The 24,520-nt window shown below is 40.0% G+C and overlaps 2 protein-coding genes across 2 annotated transcripts; one reads left to right on the forward strand and one right to left on the reverse strand.

The window, feature by feature from the left end:
- Positions 1-6,733: 6,733 nt before the first annotated feature.
- LOC101406863 (olfactory receptor 10J3-like) lies at positions 6,734-7,671 on the forward strand. Its single transcript, XM_014797039.2, is given in 2 exon segments — positions 6,734-7,181; positions 7,184-7,671. Coding segments are annotated over 2 exon segments (936 nt in total).
- Positions 7,672-12,786: 5,115 nt separating this feature from the next.
- On the reverse strand, positions 12,787-18,368 carry FCER1A (Fc epsilon receptor Ia). The gene is made up of 5 exons (XM_087418846.1): positions 18,266-18,368; positions 17,824-17,844; positions 16,452-16,709; positions 14,647-14,916; positions 12,787-13,144 (listed from the first exon to the last, which is right to left on the reverse strand). The coding sequence occupies exons 1-5, from the start codon at positions 18,318-18,320 to the stop codon at positions 12,957-12,959; spliced, it is 792 nt and encodes a 263-aa protein (XP_087274972.1). The 5' UTR covers positions 18,321-18,368; the 3' UTR covers positions 12,787-12,956.
- Positions 18,369-24,520: the final 6,152 nt, after the last annotated feature.

A 24,520-nucleotide genomic window follows, 5' to 3' on the forward strand; every position in this document is an offset into this window, starting at 1 on the left:
CCTTCAGCTTCTTTTTAAAAAATATTTTCCAATTCTTTGTGTGGTTTCACAGTTTGTCATCTATTTTCTCCAATATAATAAAAATTGTATTAGTTTTCTATTGCTTCATAACAAATAACCACAAATTTTTTTTTTACATGTAGCATATTTCCATTCATTTTCTCATGTAAAATAAATCACCACAAATTTAATAGCTTAAAACAACACATACTTATTATCTCACAGTTTCCATGGATCAGGTATTCTGGGAATGGCTTGGCTGGGTCCTCTGCTCAGGGTCTCACAAACCTGAAATCAAAGTGTTAGCTGAGCTGTATTCCTTTCTGGAGCTTGACATCCTCTTCCAAACTCATGGTTGTTGGCGGGATTAGTTCCTTGTGGTTATAGGAATGAGATTGTGTTTTCTTACTGGCTGTCAGCTAAGATTTCTTAATTCCTAAAGCTTGCCTACATTCCTTGCCACATGACTCTCTTACAAGCCTTCTCAAAACATGGCAGATTACTTCTTCAGGGCCAGCAAGGGAGGATCTCTTGCTCTTGTCTGCTAAGAAGGATTTTTATATAATGTAATGTAAGCATGGGTGTGACATCCCATCGCCTTTGCAGTTTTCTGTTGAGTAGAGGCAAGTCACAGTTCTGCCCACACTCAAGAGGAGATTATAACTAGATGTGACTCATTGAGGGTTAGCTTAGGGTGCATCTGCCACAATCTATTTATCTTAATGTTGTACCTGAAAACTTATTACAGTGATTTTTTTTTATGAGTCTGTTTTTATGGAGTGCTTTTTTTTCTTCTTGATTTTTAGCATTTTGTTTTTTTCTCCTGGTATGTTTGGTACATGTTTATTGCATCCTGGACACTCTATATCAGGAGTCCTCAAACTTTTCCTGAGGGGGCCAGGTAGTAAATCAGTTTAGGACTTATGGACCATAAGTCTCTGCTGCAACTATTAAATTCTGTCATAGTAGCACAAAAGCAGCCATAGGTAATGTGTAAGTGAGTGATTGTGGCTATGATTTAAAAAAACTTTATTTATGGTCACTGAAATTTGAATTTCATACAATTTTCATGTTACAAAATATATTCTTCCTTTGATTTTTTTCAACCATTCAAAAATGGAAAAAACATTATATGGCTTGTAGGCTGTGTGAAAACCAGTGGTAGGCTCATGGACCAGGAGGCTGTAGTTTTCCTACCCCTATTCTATACGAAAAAGTTATAAAGATAAATTGAAGCTTTACATTATCCTCCTCTAGACAAGGTTTTATTTTGCCTTCTGGCAGGTAGTTAGATTAGGGGCAAGAGCATATTAATACAAGGAGGGATTAAGTGAAATTGAAACTAGTTCCAGTCTTGGTGAGAGTTAGTTTATTTCCACTTTGCCCTTTCACCTAGGGTGTAGCTATTAAGCATACGAAGACTGCCAGATGCTCTGCTCATTTTTTTTAGTCTTCCCATCAAAACCAACAAATGACAAATTCGAGTTCCACCATGATACTGCAAAGAATTGGGCGTCAGGCTAATATTTCTACATGTCCTTTTTTTTCTTGAATCTTGGCCCTTCAACAATTCACTGAGTTAGAAGCTATATCCACATCTTCTAGTCATTATAATACTATTTTAGAGATGGAGAAGAACTAATTCTATCCTTCAATTTTATAGGGATATGAAGAGTAGCAGGGTAGAAAGAACCCTGGTAAGGGTCACTTATTTCAGTTCTCTTAATTTGCCTTAGTTTCTTCATTTGTAAAATGGGGATAATAATATTTAAATATATATTTACTTCATCATGTTATTGTGAGATTACATAAAACAATGTGAAGAATGCAGAGTGAGAGGCAAGATCTAGTTAGACATTACTATCATCATCATCATCACCACATTATCATATCATCACTCACAGACAAATAAACAGAGGACCAAATAAGACGTGTCTGTTCAAACACTAATCAAGTTAGTGGCAGATATGGAAACCAAAACCTGGGCAAACAGAATCACCAGTCTAATGCTTTTTTCACCATAACACAGGTGCCGTCTCAGATTGCTATCACTAGCAGTACCAACACTGAACAAAATTTGAAGTTAAATTCAATCTAACCAACATTTATTGAGAATTATTTTGTGTCCAGAATTGTGCTAGTATGGCTTCTGAAGATGGATTTCCTGAGTTTAAGTTCTGATTTCCCATTTATCAGCTCAGTGTCCTAGGGAAATTTACATATTGTCTTTGTGCCTGTTTTCTCCTCTGAAAACTAATATAATAATGCTACCTTATAGATTCATTGTTAGGGTTAAATGAATTAATATAAGTACATTACATAACTCAGTACCCAGCATATAATAAGCACATACAATAAGTGTCAGTAATTATTTTTATTAGCAGTAGCAGCTGTAGGTACAGTGAGGGAACAAAAGATGAATGATAGTCTCCACCTAAAGGTTCTTATAGTTGAGATAGGAATATAAGATCAGCGCAAAGAAAATGATTAAAGAGTTTAAAATATGTTACAATTGAGTGCTAACTTTTACATATTTTAAGGCTATTAACACTCATTAACATCTATGTGGGCTATGGGTAATAAGATGGATGTAGTCCATGGAAGATGACCTTGGGCAGAACAGAGCTAGAGGATTCAAAATGATGGAGAGTATGTGCAAGCAGAGCAGAGATGAGAAAGATCAGTTAAAAGTACAAAAGTTTTTACAACAGAATTCAAGAGCTGGATTAACAATTCTACCCTGAGACTTTAAACTGGCTTCAAGTGTCCAAGTATCTGCAGGTCAGCCTTCTGTGTACCTGGCAACAAGGGTCCATGCTAAAACTCTATTTGGCAATTGTGGGTTATTTTCTGCCACTTATGAAGAGTCATTCCATAAGATCTTAAGCTCCCCTCCTTTGGCGCCAGAGTAAGGGACGGAAAGGATGGCATGTATCTTAGAAGGACCATGGCCTACCCCAACAACGTTTGAAATCAGCCTTTTAGCCCCAGAGATTTCTCCTAATAGCCAAGCCAACTCTACTCTCCAAAATGTTAATCTCAGGATTAGGAAATGAGCTGCCTGAGTAATGAGGTCTCCAGGCACTCTGCTGTTTGGATTGTGCCTTCTGCTATCCACCACTTGGGAGTAGTCAGTACTGTTTTGGGGAGGACTCTGGGACAATTTGCACCTTATTAAGAAATCTCAAGCCAGAGTTATTGCTTTGTGACCCAAAGAGGAGTTTCTTCCAGCTGGAGGGGCTGTGAGAATCTAGAGATGACTAAGGTGACTTTTCTGTCCTTCATTTCTAGTCTCAGGCACTAGAAGACTGGGATAGGCATTATTTGCTACCTCTCTAGTTTCTTTTAGGTATTGCATTCTGGGTGGTATCTAAACATATGCCAGTGAAGGGGAAATTCCTATTAAACCATAGCTCTGCTCAGTAAGACGTTAGTCACCTTTACAGGAAATTTGTAGACTATTTGGTAAAATAACAATATTTTTACAAAGTGACCTAAACTCAAATAACTGATGGATTTTTAAATAATTTCAGGAAGAACATTGACAAAAATCTGGGAAACACTTTATAACTGTTAGTAAAAATTCATATCTATTATTACAGGCAGTCAAATTTCCTGAGTGGGGGAAGTGACTCTCAGGCATGAGTACAGCTCTCCAGAAGACCAGAGAATCAGGTGACTTGGTAAATTTTATTTCCTTATATGCTAGGATGGGGAATGTTCATTATAGCATACAGTCAGTTATCACACAGCAACTTATAGTCTATAGAAGGGAGAACATCATCTCTCATAGAGAATATTGTGATGTCTATAATTTTGGAAATGTGGATGTGTAAACTAATCTAGAGAAGAGAGACATAAGACTTCAAGGGCCTTTAATCGGGTCCTATACAAAAGGCTGTTCAAACATCTAAGCTCCACGAGGGCCAGGACCGTTTCTCAGTCATCTTTGTTTTCCTAGTACTAGCACAGTACTTAAACTTTGTGACTACTCAACACATTCAACTACTGAAAAAATGGTTTTGCTTGGATTTGAAGCAAAATTTTATTATTCACAGGAGATTTAAAAAAAAAAACATCATGGAACAATGAGATAAGTTTTCTTCCCTGGGGAAAGAATGTAAGTAGTACACTCATCCAAGATTGGATCAGGGACAGATTTTATTTAACTTTTTTTTTGTCATTTATTTGAAAGAAATAAAGAGTAGTAAAAACTCCAAAATCAGAGACATTATCTGAATTTCAAAGTTTCTGTCCATCTGTCTCTCTTCTTTCCTTCCTCACCTACATTTCCTACACCCTAGATGAGTAATCCTACTCTTGCCAATGTTTTTTATTTCCCCATCCCACGCTGCACCCCTTTACTGATTGTCCTATCTGTTAGAGTCTCCCACATAATGGTGCTGGGATAGAGTTTTTTAGAGTATTAGCAATTTAGAGTTGACTAATGGTCTGGAGGAGGAAGAAAACAGAAATATTCTAGGCTACATGCATGAGTAAGAGCTTCTGGCCAAGAAAGTGGAATTAAGTTATAACAATAACCTGGATGAATTTCAATTTAAGTGTGCAAGTATAGTGAAAACTGTGATTTGATAGTGAAGGGTTCAAAACTATCAATTATAACCCAGGGACACAATCTAGATGTCACTGCAGGTTGTTTCTAGATGTGTTAGCTGGATGGGCTACTATGATCTAAGGGAGGAGTAAAATGTTGGGTATCATCAAGAAAGGGATTAGAAGGAAAACTGAAAAGTTTATTCTACCTAATGCATACCTGTGTTGGGATAGTACATGTAGCAATGCATGGTTCTGGTCAATGCACCTCAAGAAAGATTTTAAAAGAGCGTGAAAAATGTGCAATTGGAAGAGAAATTATAAAATTTATAAAATCAAAGCTGGCATAATTGCAGGTTGTTTACAAATCCTACCGCTACCCTGCTTCTCTTAGATATTTAAACTGGTTCATTTGTGGAAAATGAAAAGGAGCAACGATCAATAAAACTACTATTTATTAAGGGCTTCCTATGTATCAAGTGCTATGTCAAACTCTCCAGATACATTTAATCCTCATGGTAACTGTATGGAGTATTGCTATACTCAATTTACAAATGAGTTTAAATATTGTGCTTAAAATCTGGAGATGCTACTGAAAGAATTTCTGCAGGAGAGATCCATTAGCAGATTTTTTAAAAGAATGTTATGACAACCTTCAGGAGGAAGAATTGGACTTGAACTAAGGTCAACCGAAGTGAGGGAGATTAGTTAGGAGACCATCGCAGTCATCATAGAGAGTGATGATGGTGGTCAGAAGCTGGGTGTTGGTAGAAAGCAGGGAGAGGAGGACGCAGAGAGGAAAGAATTTCAGGAGGTACTGTCTTCAGGATGGAAAAGGGAAGGGAGATAATTTGGATGATTCTCAGCTTTCTGAATGGAGGTACTGGTAGGTTTTGTCAGGACTAGATATGGGTTTAAGGTGCAGGGTTAAATCTGCCCCAGTGCAGACTCTAGTTCTGAGCTTACATGGGGTAAGCTCATTTCTATCCCCATCACAACTTGGAATATGCAAAATTGAAGTAGCAAATAGAACATCTGATCCTTTTATGATTAAATGAATTTTATCTTTGCTCTTACACTCGGAAAACCCATTCCCTACTTGAAGGGATAGCCTCAGATTTATTCCATCCTCTTTCCTGCCTTTGGCTAGAATTCAAGGAGATAAGCTAAATACCTGCAGTGCCTTATCAAACTGTTTTTCATGATCTTAGAAGATATTTGGTGCAGTGTTTTCAGGAGGAATATCTAGTAGAAGTGCTCCCTTTTCTAGTCTTTCATGATCACAGCGGATTTTGCGTGCAAGGCTTAGGGAAAGTGAAGCCTAGGACCTAGGGTTCTCGGGAGGAGAAATCATTCTAGGACCCTCATGGGGCATTTGGTATCGACAGTACATTCTGACAGTGTTGAAAGGATTTGAACCTCAGGTATCATTTTTCTTTCACCTAGGTCACTATTCATCATTGGATTCTTAGGAAGCTAATTCAAGAGTGGCTGAAGAGGAAATACAGAGCTGGATTTCTTCCTTGACTTGGACTCACCTCTTCAATGGCTGGGTAATTATTTCTGCAAATTTATCTTTTTTTTTCTTTTTTTTTTGGTGAGGAAGATCAGCCCTGAGCTAACATCCATGCTAATCCTCCTCTTTTTTATTTTTATTTTTTTGCTGAGGAAGATCGGCTCTAAGCTAACATCTATTGCCAATCCTCCTCCTTTTTTTCCCCCCAAAGCCCCAGTAGATAGTTGTATGTCATAGTTGCACATCTTTCTAGTTGCTGTATGTGGGATGCGGCCTCAGCATGGCTGGAGAAGCAGTGCGTCAGTGTGCACCCGGGATCCGAACCTGGGCCGCCAGTAGCGGGGTGTGCGCACTTAACCGCTAAGCCACGGGGCTGGCCCCTGCAAATTTATCTTTTAATTTGTCTCTACTTTCCCTCTCAGATCTGTCTCTGCTCTCAATCCCAGGGTCCTGGAGTAACAGGACCAAAGAAAAGAATAGCAAAGGTGATGACTTTGAGCAACTGGCCAACAGCTGAACATTGATGGCCCTTGACATCTAAGTCATTGCTCAGAGGATGGACACACCCTTTACTGAAGGCTTTGTTCCATCCTACTCTTTCATGGTTGACTCATCACACTTTTCTTTCCTTTGCCCAGCTCTTTCAGATCTAGACCTTCCTCAATGCCAAAGCCAAATTCCACTTCTGTGACTGAGTTTCTCTTTGAAGGTTTCTCCAGGTTTGGGTGGCAGCACAGGCTTGTCTTCTTTTTTGTCTTTCTAATTTTGTACCTGCTGACTCTCTCCAGCAATGTCATCATTGTGGCTATTATTCACCTGGATCGTCGCCTCCATACTCCCATGTACTTTTTCCTGAGCGTGCTGTCCATCTCTGAGACCTGCTACACTGTGGCCATCATTCCCCATATGCTTTGTGGCCTCATGAGTCCTTACCAGCCCATCGCTATCCAAGACTGTGCCACTCAGCTCTTCTATCTCATCTTTGCTATCAACAACTGCTTCCTGCCCACAGCCATGGGATATCATTGTTATGTGGCCATCAGCAACCCCCTGCAGTATTCAGTCATCATGGGTAAAGAGGCTTGCATCCAGCTGGCATCTGGGTCTCTGGGATTGGCCTGGGCATGGCCATTGTCCAGGTAACACCTGTGTTTGGCCTCCCTTTCTGTGATGCATTTGTCATCTCTCACTTCTTCTGTGATGTGAGACCTCTGCTGAAGCTGGCCTGCACAGACACCACTGTCAATGAGATTACCAACTTTATTGTCAGTGTATGTGTCCTTGTTCTACCCATGGGCCTGGTCTTTATCTCCTATGTCCTCATCATCTCCACCATCCTTAAGATTGCTTCAGCTGAAGGTTGGAAGAAGGCCTTTGCCACCTGTGCATCCTCCCTCACAGTGGTCATCATCCACTATGGCTGTGGATCTATCATCTACCTCAAGCCTAAGTCCCAGAGTTCCCTGGTGCAGGACAGACTCATCTCAGTGACCTACACTGTCATCACTCCCCTGCTGAATCCTGTCGTGTACAGCCCGAGGAAGAAGGAGGTCAAAGATGCTCTATGCAGAGCCATGAGGCGAAAGCCCCTCTCCTCTTAATGAGGAAAGTTGTTGAAGCACTTTTCTTTGATTTTATAAATATATATTAATTTTAATGTTGTTTCAATAATGTCTTTAAGTATGGGATCAAGAAGAATAGACTAAATTGAGTTGAGTGCTAAAACTGGAGGCTTCTGTTTGAGCTAGTCAAGGTTCTCTGTGCTCTCCTTCAGAGAGGACAGAAAATGACTTGTCATACACTTACGAATCTAGGGGAAAGATTTACCTGCCTGGGTCATTCATATCCATGTTCTGTCACACGTACTTGCACACAGCTACACACATACTGAGGACATATTGAGTTACACAACTTCGTTTAAGACACAAAATCCAGCAGGGTCTAAAAAGCTAATGAATATGACAGACTCATCTCAATGAGTCGAAGATTTGGAAACCAGCTCAGAAAGACTTTCGTTGTTGTTGTTAGGGTATAGGAGTAATTTGTGCAAACTTTTAACAGATAAACGAGGAGACATACATACATATCCTTTTCTGTGGACATTGAAGGCTTCCTTGTAATCTGTTTTTGCTACTTGCTAATATCCCATCACAGCCTGAGGAATCTTCAAAAGGCTGGATACACACTTTCCACAGGGTAGAACTGCCCTAACTGACCATTCCTGGGAATGAGGAGTGCAAACATGAGAAAGCAAAAAATCGTCAGCTACCGAGAACCCAGAGGTGGGTTGTCCATAGTCCTGAGAGGCCTGGGTGAGAAAGCTCCAATTGTGAAGGAGAACATGCTGAAAAGTTCAATGCTTTTCACACTTCCAACACAGGAATGAGAGGATGGAGATTGGAAGGAGCCAAACAAAAGTATAGTTCTTTTGCGGGGTAGACCTAAACTCTTTGAAATAGTGTTATAAATTAAACACTTTAACTACGACTTCTGAAAATATTTATTAATGAGCAGAAGTCTGAAGCTTCATTTAAATAAAAATTTTACTAGTAAGTTCCTAAGCCTGCAGAGGTTAATCTTGAGAAATTTTTCTTAGATACTCCCAACTTAAAACCTGAGTTAAAAACAGCATTTCATGTCTGAGCATCACAGGTGAAAGCAATGCTCTGGTGCAGGTAAGATCCTCTGTCCCTCATCCTTCCACTCTACTCCGGCCCTCTACACTGAGAAACAAGCGTAACCTGAGTTTCAAACACAGCTCCTGCAGTCTTCAGAATCCAGCTGATCCCATGTGGTGACTCTGCAGAGGCAAGATGTCACTTGTGAGAGTGTTATGAAGCAGCTGGGTGCTGAGATGGAACACAGTGGAAATTAACTAATCTTCCAAATCAAGTTAAACATGTCTCTTTTTACAAAAAACACTGGCGTGTGAAGTCTGACCAGAGATAAAAGATATCTTTGCCTTTGTGTCAAGACTTCTAGAAATGATAAAGTCAGTTCATTTCTGTGAGGACAGCCAAAAAACAATTATCAAAAATTTTTTGCTTAGCAGTTCTGCTTAATCTAGATCAAGCTGTTAGGGAAAGGTCTGAGGACCAGTGTCGCACTCTCTTATATGTGAAGTTGTGTTTAGTGGATGCTGTGGCACACTACCTAGATTGCGCCCCTTCAAGACCCACACATTCGTTCCCCCAGCTGCTGGGAGTGTCTTGGGCTGACAGCTCTCAGCTGAGTCCCTCTTCAGGAATTGCCCTTGCTAAAGAGCTGCCTCCTTCAAAGTCACACCCAATTCCCAGGGGCAGACTTCCTCCAATGACTTGTCTATTTCAGGGTAGAAACCCTGCCCCCTTACCTCAATTTAAGATGATTACAAAAGGCTCTCCCAGCTGCAGGGCTCTCATCTGTGAGATGGTTTGAGGTTTTTGCTGTGACTGCATCACATTTCAACTTTTCCCTCTGCCCGCTTCTGCTTCCTTCCCTTCCACACAAGTGTTGATGCTGGGAGCGCTTCCCTAATAAACATGTTGCATGCAAATCTCTGTTTCAGAGACTGTTTCCTGGAGATCCCAATCTGGACATGTTAGGATCCCATTTCTAGAACAGCAATTGGCGAGTGGAGAACCCAAATTTTCAGCTTTGATATATTCTAGTGAAGGCAGAAAGTCAGTGGCTCCTATATTTTAATTTAAAAAATAATTTCATCCTATTAGTTGAGCAATATTTACTGTGCCTCAATTTAGTCAGTGGCAGTGTAGTATTGGCTTCTTGGAAACTGGTTAAAAAAATAAAAATTTGAATTTTTCTCAGAATCCACAAGAAGTCATTCCTTTGTCTTCAAAAATTTCTCTACATGCAATTTAAATTTTATTGCAGCCTGGTGTCCTTACCTTGCAGTAAGATTGCTGACCAATCTCAGTGATATTTTAAATATTGCAAATAACAAGAAAGACTAAAAGTGAGCATATGTCATTCCAATTTTCAAGAAAAGAAAGTGTGGGTGCTGTAAGTGATGTGTACAAATGAATTTGATGTGGTCCTGGGCACATTTATAGAGTAAAAGGATTGTGGTGGGAATGTTGTGGAGCTTGGTGAAGCACCAGATGGGGACTTGAGCTTGGTAAATAACTGTCCAGAGCTGGACAGGCAACTTAAGACAGGAAAACAGTACTACTCTCTGAGGTTATCTAGGGACCCAGGCTGGCAGGTACCTCTGCCATTCTCAACATAAAGCTCCCATCTCTGGGTTCAGGGAGATGTTCCCATTTCCCAATAACAGTCCCATTTCCCATTTAATGAGAAAAGAAAAAGAACAGAGCCTTTCTTCAAGTACTCAATTCCCCCAAACACTGAGAAGATGGATCTTTTGTCTGAGTTTCCACTCTTGAGGTGGACAAGGGAATTTCTCTTCCAATGGCCACCAGTAGGGAGCTATTGACTTGATTTTCAAAAAACTAGTCATAAAACTGGGAGTTCATGATGATTTGTGGCAGCCGAGTTGGAAGAGCAATTATGGGAAAGAAAAATTGCTCTATGGACTGGCCCCAACGGTGAACCAGGGGGAAATTATTTCTATTCTAATTGTCTGTATGATACATGTGCTGCCTCTCTGGCATATGTAGATTTCATGTATATTACAATAAAAAGATATCTTTATAAATGCCATATTTTGGAGGTCCACGAAATACTCAAGCCCTAACTTGTTCCCTATAGAACAAGAGATGTATGAATATCAAGAAAAAAATAGGTAGAAATGAATGGTAGACTTATGTCTGGGACAAACCTGAAATTCAGATACATGGAAAAGCACAGTGAAGGGAGAGAATATTGTGTGAAGGATGAAGGAAAGACTCACACTGGAGCTTCTTGGGAGATTCATTCTGAGTCTTTGTGCCTGGATAGTCACCACATAGGAACTGGGTTTTCAAGTAACGAATGACAAAATGTCTAGTTTAAAGAGAACTTAGAGACCACCTAGTCCAAACACTTCTTGTTACGAAGAAGAAATATAATCTCATAGACTGGCAAGGAACTTCCCCTGATCACACAACTAGTTAACAGGAGCTTGAACTTCCAGGTTTGTGCTCTATCCATAGTCCTCACAATCTTGGAGCAGGGATAAAAGAGGAGATGAAAGTGAATTGTAATGCTCAAGAACGCAGAAAATCCCTCAGAAGATATATCTCAAGCTGATCAAGCCTGGACTTTCTATCCATATTAAATATTTCTCAATTCTTAATTCTGGGTCATTTGGCCTCAGACCAAATAAAGGAGTAAGTAAGTTCTCTCTAGCCTGACATGTAGTTGTGTATAGAACACTGTGAAGCAAGATGTTATTGCTTCTTCAAGGCTGTGGTACCAAGGCTATAACCTATAACAGACCTCCTATCTTTTCTTAAGGGCAGGGGAAGTGTCCAGGAACAATACCAAGGAGCCTCCTACAGGGACATTTTCTGGTCTGTTGTTACAAAAAAATCTCTTCTTCACTTACCAGGCCTAGTTACATAAAGCCAAATGACAAGGCTGTTCACTGGGAATCTGGTCATTTCTTACCTCTCTGAAAAGATTTAATTAAAAAGAAAAAAGTGGAGAGTGTTAAGGAGGTTCATACTAGATATCTATACAGAAAATAAAAATAAATAAAAGCTCTAATAATTTCTCTCTGCTTTATGGCCCAAAAACATCCTTTGGAGAAAATGGAACTTGTCATCCTCATGGATATTTACAAAATTTCCCCCTAGATTCACTTCCTCCTTAACTTATGAATTGTTCTAAAACATAAGTAAACTATAGGTGCTCTGATCTCTCATTGACTATTATGAACTCAGGGTCAGCACCGACAAAATGTTTCTTCTTTTCCCTAATGCTTTCCCCAAGCCCCCAGTATAACTGCCTCAATGGTTGCAGGTGGGCTGGAGACGGGAGAGCAAAGATTGGATCTTTGCCCTAGAGCATATTCAGACCTGAACTGTTTTCAGAGTTGAGAGTTCTGATTATTATTATTCACTGGCATTTCTCCAAGATGCTTAATTCAGGTGTGGTAAGAGTATATTCAAGATTTAAGTTTGGGAGATATTAGAGAGGTGAAACAATCACAGGGGAACCTTAGACTGAGCCTTATTCCCCAAGTCCTATGGCTCAGGACTGCCCCAAATTCTGCCAAGAACTAGAAGCTCATAGATAATATGTTGAAGAGAGAGCATAAAAATGATGAACCTCACCAGCATCCTACCATGTCTTCTCATTCCTAGCTGAGACTTTCAATGGTCAAGAGAGAACATTTCTAATCTAGAATTAGATTGTCTCTAGAAGCAAAAAAGAAAAGAGCAAGCCACAAATACTTAGAAGCATCATGTTATGTGGTTTCATACTTCTTTTTTCAAATTGTACTTCTCTCTCTTTTGTTTTTTTGTGAGGAAGATCAGCCCTGTGCTAACATCTGCCAATCCTCTTCTTTTTTTTTTTTTTTTACGGAGGAAGACTGGCCCTGGGCTAACATCCGTGCCCATCTTCCACCACTTTATATGGGACGCCGCCACAGCATGGCTTGCCAAGCGGTGCATCAGTGTGAGCCCGGGATCTGAACTGACGAACCCCGGGCCGTCGCAGCAGAGCTTGCACACCTAACTGCTTGCGCCACTGGGCTGGCCCCTGTACTTCTCTTTTACACATGCTAATAAATGAATCTATTCATTCTTTTATTTATTTAAGTGATGTTTATTGAGCACTTACTATTACATGCCACTTAACAAGTTCTAGTTGGTTTAATAAAGCAATATACCTTGAGCATAGACCTTTCCATGTACATTGTGAGTTGTGTTTGACAATGGAGAAGCAATTGCTGATGCTAGTCAGAAATTGCTGTTGCAAATGTTTCTTGAGCAGTGCATCAGTTCTTTCTGGGGTCTGGCTTAGGATGTGGGTCCATAAGTTTGCGGCCTTTCCTGGTCTTCTTAACCTTCAAGAGAAATGTTAACTGCTGCTGGGTTGAGATAAACAGTCCTGTGTCCACAACAAAGAGAATCGCCACCAACAACGGCAAAAGAAATTGTAGCCGGTAGTATTTGCTTTGGGGATCTGTAGTGGAAGATAGATGCAACAAGAAACATAACATATTAGGAATTGAAGAATGAGGTTCAGGACTTCATTCTCCTTAAGAGAAGAGCCCTGCCTGGTCCTTCATCTTCGAACATGATATGGCATCCAGGAGCAGAGAGAAAACACTCATGAGTTTGAGTTCTTCAGTCTGTGCTCCCTGAGCCCTATGGAGTCCTGAGTATTTCCCCAACAGCCCCTGTAGAACAGTTCCTCTAGCCAATGTGTCCAAGAGGAAGGTCATAACAGATGACTCCCTTTTTTGGAGCTGATAAGACCAACAACCACATATGATTTGGGGGTGGAAAGGAGACAGAGTGAGGGCAGGGGGTCAACATTGCCTTATTTCTCAATCATTCAATCATCATTTATTGCATGCATGTTGGGTGAAATGAAGATATTGGACTAGATCATCTTTAAGTTGCCTTCCAACTTCACTATTTTGTGATTCTGTTATTCTATTTACAAACTATTGATTTTTGTGATTATTCTAGAATTACAGATCCCCAGAATATTACAGCCAGAAATCACTTAGAGATCACCTAGACCAGTGGCTCTCAACACTGGCTGCACATTACCATTACCTGAAAGAGCTTTTGAAAATACTGATGCCCCAGCCTCACTCCAAACCAATTAAATCGGAACTTCAGGGGATTAGATACATCAATATTTTTTTAAGTTCCCCAAGTGATTCTGATGGAATCTGGATCAAACTCCTTATTTTACAGATAAAGATCCATTGACAATTAAATAGCACTTAGGTCTCAAATTAGTTAGCGGAGAACTGCCATTAGAGCTTAATTCTGTCTTCTGATCTCATGCTTTTTTAGACATTACTGTGAACAAAATCTGCCAAACAAAAGGTCTGATTTCCTCCTTGCAAGACAAATATTACAAAGGCTCCCTCTCTTATATGAAGTTTGGAAAGCGCAGTCTTGGTCATTGGCTATAGGGGCAGTCCACATTTCTATCCTTTCCTCAACAAGCCTTCTCTCTCATCTTCCAATACACAAGCACCAGACTATTGACTTGTTGGTTTCCTTTCCTAGCCCTCCCAGGTTGAAATAGACTCTTCAAGCTCTTTACAGCCTTTATTCCTTCAACTTTGAAACTCTCTTTCAATTTGATAAATATAAGTTTTCTCCCTAGGAGCAACAGATGACTTTAAGATCAAAACAGTAATTAAGCAATCTGTTATCCTTGGGTAGTGCTTAACGGTTTACAAATCCATTTCACAAATATTACTACATTTAAGTTTCATAAAAATTCCATAATATGAGCAGATATTACATTGCCATTAAACAAATAAGGAAAAAGACAGAGATTGAGGGATATACTATACCCCAGGTCTCCTCACTGCAAATTTAGTAGACTTTCCAAGGTATTGCAGCTGCCCCCATTCTACAAGCTGCAACCATGTCAGGCTCAGATTTCTCTCTTCCTTCCCTTGCTATTGACTCCTTCCCTTTCCTTCACCAACTCACCTCTTTTTACAGTAATGTTGAAGGGATCAGAGGTATAGCGTATGCTTCCCGGCTTACGGTAAAAAGCGCCCTCGCAGTAATAGGAGCCACTGTCTTCTGTTGTGACATTGGCAATGGAGATGTTGTGGTTCTCATACCAGTACTTGAGGGGTTTGCCATCCTTGTAGTAGATCACCTTGTAGACTTCCCAATTCTTCCAGCTATGGCACTTGATAAGGAGGGACTTACCCTCTATCAGCAACTGAGCAGAGGCCTGAAGAAGTAGCCAATCTGAACAGCATTCATTATGTTATTTATTTAACAATGAAAGAATAGATAGATAGATAGATGATAGATAGATAGATAGATAAATAGATAAAATAAAATAAAAGAGGTCCTGGATAGAGAGTGTATCAGAAACCATGGTTTATCATTAACCCATTTCTTGGCTCATAAGGTCAATAAAAAGTCAACACAAAATAATGCTTAGAGCTTGTCTTCTATATTGATAAACCCTCTCTCCTCATGAAAAGTAAGTCAGGGGGCTGTAAAATCTGACATTTCTGCTGAGCTCATCCACGGAAGATCTGAAACCCAGTATTTCCTTCAGATTCATTGTTGCTAGTTCTAATCACTAAGGGGGAAATAAACCTACTCTGTTTGGAGAGCCTTAGCCTAGAAGAGTGTCTATTTTGTCCCCTCATACCTCACAGGGGGTTCGCAGTTCTGCTATTAATCATAGTTGGCCCCAAAACTTCCTCAAAACATATATCACAATTTAAATTAATTATTTGTATAATTACTTATTTAATGTCCTCTTCCTCATTTGGATCTATACTTCAAAAGGTCAGAGGCCACGTCTGTTCTTTATATTACAGCCTCAGTGCCTAACACAACACCTAGAAGTTAGTAGGTACTCAACAAATATTGGTCAATAATGAGTCAGTAAAAGATAAGAGTCAGTTTCTATGGCTAATGTCATTTTAAGAATTGAAAAGCATTCACCAAAGGACAATTCTGAATGGAAATATGGCTACGTTGTGAAAGTGTATTTTACTTAGGAGCGATCCTTGATGACTTTTCTAGAATCTACTTCAAGGAAATGAAGAAGCTATTCTACACTCCTTTAGGTTGTATTTGGAATTTGCATATTGATGTTGAAACATCTTTTTTCACTCAAGAGAAAAACATAAAGTATGTTTATACTTTAAAATATATTTATAGTTAAAAATATAAAGTAAAATACAACAATTACCTAGCCAATCAAATGAAATCATTAGTTTGTTGATTCAATATTTACTAACTAACCCACATATGCCTAAGCATGCAGTGCTAACTGTTGGCAATAGGAGAGTGATAAAGATGAAGCAAACATAAGATTTATTCTTACGTAAAAGTAGAGACATGAGGACTGTACACAGATATCTTTCAAAATGCCGAGTACAACATAATAGTTGTGGCACATGGAAATTGCAGAACAAATCTTTAGATCAAACTTTTTGATCCTATTTCAAATACACAGCTCTTTATAATGTTCACATACCCAACATGCCATTTGATCATATGATATGCACCTATGTAGAAAAGATAATCAGAGATGAAATAGAGTAGAGGAATAACGTTGGGAGATGGCCAGAATATTGAAAGAAGGCAGAAGGACAGGCAGAAGGAGTAGAGGTGAAAGAAGGAGATGGACGGGTCTTGAGTGAGAGGTCCTGTGTCCCACGTTGGTACCCTAAGCCTTGAAATAGTTTGCTTTCTCCCCATCTTCATGTGGGCCATTCCTCTCATGGAAGAATCTATATTTGCATAGCCCTGGAACTTACCGCTGGAAACTTCTAGGTAGACAGGTTCACTCAGGCTAAATTTTTTGTTCCGACATCTATATTCCCCAGTATTCTGGGATTTGGCATTCACGATGTCCAAACTCATAGTTGTCACATTTAAAGTTGTGTTGTTGTAGATCCACTCAGTGGAGTTGCCTTCAACGGGCTCATCCTTATTACATATAAGAGTCACAGACTCTCCTAGAAGTATTCTATTCCATGGGGGATTCAAGGACACCGTAGATTTCCGGGTGCCTCCTAGAAGATCAAATTGTGGAAAAAGATATAGAGGGGAAAAGTAATAATTGAAAACCCTCTAGGCTCCAAAGTACAGACATACCAAGAGTCAGACAATCAACGGTCAGTCTACTCTTGTAGTGCTGGTGATAAGACCCTGTCCCGACTACTAGGATTAAAGGAAGGAGGAAACAATGTTGTGGCCCCAGGGAGCTCCCAACCTAAGGAAGAAGATAGGACACAAATGCAGGATATTGAAAAACAAACAAATTTACTGTGTGATGCAGGATAACTCACTCTAATTCTCTTGATTTCAGTTTCAGAATCTGTAAATGAAGACCAGAATCTCTTTTCAGGCAGAGACAATATCTGTCATGTTCAACCATAGTTCAGCACAGTGGCTGGTACATAGTAAGTGTTCATTAAATATTTATTGAGTGGATGAATGAGTGAATAATGAATGAATAAAGGTGTTGGACTAGATGAAATATAAGGTCTCTCGTAGCTCTAAACTTTTATGACTGTTTAACTGTGAGTGTATATAGAGTGAACAATATGTGTCAATTCTGGAAGGTAGTGAGAAACACCAAAAGGATCAGTCTTAAAAGCCTTCTAAGAATAAGATGCGATGATAATTTGAACAAAAGCCAAGGAAGTGGCTAGGTGGTGATGAGGAAAGGGTGATGCAGTTGAAAGAGAACCAGAGTTGGATCTAAGGGATTTATGTTAGAATCCAGTCCTTTGTTAGTTGTGTAACCTCTAGCAAATTACTTAATCTGAGTTTCAGCATCCTCGATTATAAAATGGCAATAATAATAATGACGATGGTGATGTAGGAATTGAATAAGATTATATGATGGTGCCTGGAAGAGAGGCTGAGACTTAGATGTTCAACAGACATGGTTGTTGGTACAGAAAGAGGAGGGAATGACTTGAGAGAATGAAATGGTATGTGAGAAGCTTTTGAATGAGGGAAAAGAAGGAAGACAAGGCAAGGTGGAAATGGGAAGCAGGTTGGACAGGGAAGGGCAGATTCATAATCAGCAAACAGAGGTGATGGGATGAAGGGAAACAGTGAGGGAGAGCAATGCCCAGACACATTGAACCACTGAGGGAACAAGGACAGAGGACTCACCTGCTGACATACCATCCAGAGCTGCAAAAATCCAGAGAGGATAAGTTAGTGTCTTTCCTCAGCCTTCTGGGACTCCTGAGGACTGCGACCTGAGTATGGTGATAAGGTCGACACCCATGGAATTTTAAGGGCCAACTATCTTCTCAGGAATCTGCCCCAGGCAGAGAAGGAGCTTCTCTCTTTCCTCTGTCCTCCCTCCCTTGCTCTCTGGGAGATGCCAGAGCCATTGCAAGGAACCGGCCTTTCAGTCTGACTTCCCCCTTAGGTGTTGCTCAGCCCAGTTTCCTCTGCTCTCCAGCTTGTCTCCACTACAGGATCCCCAGGAAACCCTCATGGTTTGTGCCCAGCCTAGAAAAAGTCACCACTGAAATTGTCAGTGTTCCCAGCTGTTCCTCAAATCCATTTTGGCCCCTCCAAGAAGAGTAACCGAAACTCTACTTACAGAAGAGCAGAAAAGTTATCCACAGCAGGGCAGGGCCTCCCATGGGAGCAGACATCTCCTCCGTGGTCTCTAGGTGCCGACTGGACTGGAGAGGTCTAGGGACTTAAACTTGAAACCAAAAAGGAGAAGGAAATGTTTTCTACCTCATATCTGGTTGACTCATTAGCTGTGCCTAGGTTTGCCTTCTTCTCTGGAGATAATATTTAGAATAGTGCCTAACTGGGCAATGTTGCAATCACCCATTTACTGCACACTCCACCCCATCTCCATGTACTCACCTGGAATCTGGTGGAAGAGAGACACAGGGCTAGGCACACAGTCACAGAGCTTTCTTAAACTGTCAATCAATGCAACTTGGAAAAGTGGGGTGCAAGGGAGAGCAGAATAAAACAACAAAAGTTAACTATTCAGCACCTAATATCTATGATGGACTATGCTAAATAAAATTATAAAATAAAATAGATCTGATATTTCATTCATTTCTCACAATAATCCTATGAAATAGGTACCACAGTTATCTACATTTTATAGACAGGACTGGAGCTTAGAGAGGTTAAGTAACTTGTCTTAGGGTACTGCCTACTAAATGGCTAATTTGAGATTCAAACATATAAAAATCTAACCCCAGAGTACAAGTCTTAATCATGGTGATATACTGTATATGTATGTCCACAAGTATGGCCAGAAATTGCTAAAATTCTGTTGTGGTTCTCTGGAGCTACCAACCCGCTTGTTACCTCATTTCCTGCTGTTCTATTAGTCTGCAAATCTACAAATTATCATCTGATTCCCTAATGATCCACTATCTGACCAAACAAATTAGAGATATTTTCAGGGACTCCTTCTCTCCCACTGGGTCCTGTTGGGGCTCACAATACAGGAAGGCAGATGTTAAACCATAATTTACAGGAATCTAGGTCATATAATTTATTTTCTTTCCTTTCCCAGCTTTTGTCCATTTTTATCTTTCTAATCTTCCAGCATGATCACCCTTTCTCCTTTAAATCCATGTCAGTTCTCTTTCCTCCAGCATACCTTTGACTAATTCATCTGTTTTTTAGCTCTAAGTCAGAGTTGGTCATCTTCTTCCAGAATTTGGTACTAGTGATGATGCTGGAGATGGTAAGTCCATAAATATCTATAGTGGCTTACCATTTACAAAGGTTTTTTCATATGCAGTATTATATTTGATCCTTGCCCAAACTCTGAAATAAGCAGGGGCAATACAAAGCAAGCGAGGCCCTGTTCGTCATACAAGGCTTTTCCTCACAGACTGTTGAATTGTCTGCTGAATTAAACATGAAGTTGGTCCACATAAAAGTCTGAACAGAGCTTCCAGCTTCTATGGAATTAGAGAATATGGAGCGAAAAAGATTTATAAACAGAAAGTTTCAGATAAAAAGATTAGTGACTGGTCCCAGGTCCTGAAATGTTTTAGTGACAGATATTTAAAGAAAGCAGCAAGTTATTTTGAAAAGTGCAAGTTGTTTGTATTTAAAGATCTAAATTCAAATACTGATAGTATTTATGTGATTAAGGTATATGTGTAAAATAGGGTCAACAATGGTATCCAGATCACAGCTTTATTATGAGGTTTAATAAGATAATAAATGTGTAAAGTGCATTGCACAGCATCTGGTATGTAAAAGATGCTCAAGAAAAACATCTTCCTCCTCCTTTGTTACCATTATTTATTAAAAACTTTTAGGAGAAACATGCATTTTAACTGAATTAAGGCAATTGGCAACCTACATAGGCTGCTTTATCTGATAACCAGTATCTTATGCCAGTATAATTTATGTAACAAATATGACTTTTCTCTCCATAGTCAAGAAGAGAGCATAAGGAAAGAATAGAACACAAAAAGTTGTTTGATGGAGATAGGGAAGAGGAGGAGAAAGAAGTGGGGAAGATATAGTTTTTGAGGTGCTATTGGAGGGCAATATTTGAATATCAAGATCCTGGAACAGACAGTGACAGATTCTACTTTACACTTTTTTGAGTGTTTGTTCAGGGGATTTATAGGGTATTCTTTGTTCCTAGGACAGTGATCTACAATGAAATTGTCCTTCAGAGACAACCACTTTACTGTGACTCAAATAGTCTATTTAAAGGCATCCTCTTAAGTCTCTATGCTGTCCAAGTATCTCCTACTTGAGTGGGAAGTGGAGTGGAGCTCATCAGTAGGTTCTATTTCCATGTTTGGAGAGTATACGCTTTGGAGTTAGAGACTACTCTTATTTGCTTCACAATCCTAAAGCTTTTGCTTCGGTGTCCAGAATTGAAATAAAGCTAGTGTTTTGGGAGCAGATTCAACAAAAGCAGTTCATTAAAGCTTAAAAAACAAACCAAACCACTCATCTATCCACTCCTAAAAAAAAAACCCCAAAAAACAACAAAGCCAACAACATTAACATCAGGAAGAATAAACCACACCCTAATTCCTATAGCATACAACTGCAGGAACCCAAAGGAACAAAATGAGAATTCAGAAGGAACACATAAACACTAGGATTAAACAATAGCTCCCCTCCACCTAGCATAACTGGTTGATGTACCAGTTGAATGCCACACACCTTTTATCTTAAAAAAAAAGAAGTCCTCCAAATTTTATAGGCACTCTCTAGGTGGAGTGTGCTGTTAATTTCTTGTATCCAGCCTGTCAATATCAGGGACATGTGCCCCCTGAGATCAGTAGAGTGTGTCCTAATCTCACTTCTTACCACAAGCTTTTGAATCTGAGCACTCATGTGTTCAGCACTCGTAAATAGCACCTCTATCCCCCAATTTTGACTTGTTGTTGCTTCTTGGAAACCATAATCTATATTTCACTTTGCAGCAGTGGGGAAATGAAACTCAATTGTGTGAACTATTAGAACCTATCCAGTGTGAGGTGTCCAAAGTGAAAGGCTTTTGACAGGAACTTTTGTGATTTGGGACATGCTGGCAGAGGAGGTATCAGTTCACAGGGCATCTGGGCTTTTGTACCATTCTCCAAACTTGGGAAGCAGAAAGAAAATCCAATCTACTGGCTTTTTCCTCTCTACGTTCTTCAACACCAGGCAAGGTCCGTATAAAATTGGATATAGGGGCTGGCACGGTGGAGCAAGCCGTTAAGTGCGCTCGCTCTGCTGCAGCGGCCCGGGGTTTGCCGGTGTGGGAGATCAAGATTTGGCCACCCTGAAACATATCTCTTTACCTTGATTGTTTTCTCTGATGGACATTTGATCTCCCCCCACTAACTGCCTAAAGAATTTGACGTAGTAACTCCTTCCTGGAACAGATCTTCTATCTGATGGCTGTAATATAATATAAAATAGATGTTACAATAGGAAAGGCACCAACAAGCCCATCTTGTCAAAAATTCTGTCTCTCTGGCCACATTCTCTAGATTGCCCTGCAAGGAGTTGCCAGACAAACATTTACATTTATAAGGGAAATCTCCATTTGTAAGGGTATCTCCCCCTCTGTATTGCGAAGAGGGGAGATAACCTCATTTCTAGAAACTTATCAATGTGGAAGGTGAGGCCTTAAATCTGCATAATAACCTTACTCTTGTTTACTGTGCTTTAGTGGTAATCTCCTGTAACTGACTCCCCCCACCCCCAACATCCTCCTTTGTCTTTAGCTGAAGATGGTATTTAAGATGAGAATTTCTGCTATTGTGTGGAGAAACGCAGTGTCCCTGGTTTCTCCCATGTATATATGTTATTAAACTTGGTATTATTTTCTCCTGCTAACCTGTCTTGTTAATTATTTGGCCAGCTATAAGAACCTTAAGGGAAAGGGCAGAGGGGGATTCTCCCTCTTCCCCCACACAGGTTCAGATCCTGGGTGCGCACTGACACACCGCTTGTTAAGCCATGCTGTGGCGGTGTCTCATATAAAGTAGAGGAAGACAGGCATGGATGTTAGCTCAGGGCCAGTCTTCCTCAGCAAAAAGAGGAGGATTGGCACTGGATGTTAGCTCAGGGCTGGCCCTCCTCACACACAAAAAAAAATTGGATATGAAATGATGAAAGAGCAAAATAGTTTGTTTATGGTGTGTATGTACCTGATAGATACTGGTTTCCTTGAGGACTAGGCACAAGGCTAAGTAGGCAACATGCCTTATCTACTTTGTTCCTCCCACTAACTTTATGTGGTTAAAGACTAAGGAAACTAAAGCACAAAGAGGTTAAGTGCCTTGTCCAAGAATATGTAGCTGCTAAGTGAAAGAGTTAGGATGTGAAACTGGGCAATCTGGCTGAAGAGCCTACACTCATGACCACTTCCGTATGATATATATCCTTATTCATCCAATCTACACATTACGCTTGAAGTGCACATGGATTCATAGTCCCCACACAAAAATTCCTTGGATTCCCAGAGGTCCATGACCCACAAAAGGAAAATCATTGATCTAGTCCAATCTCTTGTTCTATAGTTCTTTTTCTTGATTTTAAGAGACGCTGTCTCAATCCACAGTCATGCAGTGCTATTGGCACTGTCGGCATATTAGTTATGTATATTTCATAGATGTGCCTAAAATGAAGAGAGAAGAGAGAGTCTTGCTTTTTAACTGTAGATTCTTAGGGCCAAGAAGACATCAGCTCCGTCTGCCACTTTAAACAGGAATCCACTCAGAAAGAGTGGGTGGTGGCTGCCTGGTGAATTGTCACAATAAAGTTGGTGGCTTTAACACTTTTTTCATTTATTGTCTTGACCTGAATCGTCATCTGCTTTGGGTGGATCCAAGAGAAATACATGGAAACTTCTAGGACTCCTAAATTAAATGCCATTCAGAAAGAGATGGAGACAGGGGTTATGCAAGCTACAACCTTGGGTGTGGACAGAGATTCTCCCCCCAAGAAAAGAAAAATAAGACCTTAGGAAACAATCCCAAGGATGATACTCTTTCCCTTTCACTTTTAGAGACTAACTTCTTTCTAACACGGAAGGCAGAATCGGAGGAATTTTTCATAGAAATAAGGATTTGAATGGAGACTAGCTGCAAAAATATTTCCACACGTGATTTTAATAACAAAATATGCTATGGCTCAAATTCAAAGGCGACCATACTATTTGGAGATTACAAATTGATATAGCTGGAGCTAATGTCCCACAGACTCTTTACAGGCAAATCCTACCAGATATCTAGTTAAAGGTGGTCAGTGGAAGCCCAGAAGCCAAAGGGCCTGGGCCGGGTACATGATCATATTCTGAGTGCACAGAAAAATGCAATAAATTGGGAAAAGATTTCCTAACTAGTGTTTCAATACTTGGATATCCCCTAAAACTATAAATTACAGAGAAAATCCTTGAATAGGTGTCCTAAAATTTCTCAGCTGGCTGGACCACTAACTGAGCTTTTAGTGTATATTGTGAGCATCTGGGATATTAAGCTGCTTGTTTTGAGATGTGTGACCTGCCATTCTCTTTCCGGATAAGGCATCTTTGTGGCATCTTATAGTGAGGGAGCAGTCTGAACCACAAGATGAGCTCAAGCAAATTGACCATGACCTTTGCCTTATAAACACTATGTTCCAGCCATGAGACCTAAAGCACCTCAGACTTGCCTTCCTGCTTTCCAACAGATACGGACGTTAACTGAGCTGATCTTTCCTTCAGAATGTGGAGGACAGAATTGTTACCCTACTGAGGAAGATTCCCAGGGGGAATGGTAGTATAAAAAACAGTTTTTTAAAATGCCAGACGATTATATAAAATTTAAAAGATTTAGAAGAACAGAAATAAATTATTATCCATGCATATTTCACAGAGGTTAAGTGTAAGATTGGTTAAGAGTCCAGGCTCTGAGTAGGCTGAGGAGTTTGATTCTCAGCTCAGACCACTTTTTGGCTCTGTGGCTCTAGGCAAGTTCCTCAGTCTCTCTGTGCCTCAGCCTGCTCTCTGATAAAGCAGAGATAGTAGTAGTACCTGTTGTTGTGAGTATTAAACGAGTTAATATATGGAAAGGTTTAGAACACAGGCTGGCTGATAGTAAATGCTGTATATGTTAGTTATTACTGTTATTATGATTATTTCGTAAGAAGCCTTTGGACTTCAGAGCGACAGAGAAAGAGACCTCCTTCCCTATCCTCCTGGTCCATCCATAGGAAAAAAAACTGGGAAGGCCACTGGTGGATTCAGAAGGCAAAACTGTGTCCTCAAAGGATGCAGCCTGGATCACACAGGACCAGTACGTGGAGCAGTAGTGACTCAAGTCACTCACAGGCCAGCAAGGTGGGGAGCGAGGGAGAGTTGCTTTACGAG

The sequence above is a fragment of the Ceratotherium simum genome, chromosome 2 (assembly GCF_057802395.1).
Source record: "Ceratotherium simum simum isolate JZ-2026a chromosome 2, ASM5780239v1, whole genome shotgun sequence".
NCBI lineage: Eukaryota > Metazoa > Chordata > Mammalia > Perissodactyla > Rhinocerotidae > Ceratotherium > Ceratotherium simum.

Bases quoted from the DNA above. Each gene is read 5' to 3' on its own strand.
- FCER1A (XM_087418846.1), bottom strand. From the start codon at position 18,320: ATGTCTGCTCCCATGGGAGGCCCTGCCCTGCTGTGGATAACTTTTCTG. The intron at 17,845-18,265 runs GTAAGTAGAGTT...GGATTTTTGCAG, and splicing joins GATAACTTTTCTGCTCTTCT to CTCTGGATGGTATGTCAGCA. The intron at 13,145-14,646 runs GTGAGTTGGTGA...CTTCCACTACAG, and splicing joins CAACATTACTGTAAAAAGAG to ATCCCCAAAGCAAATACTAC.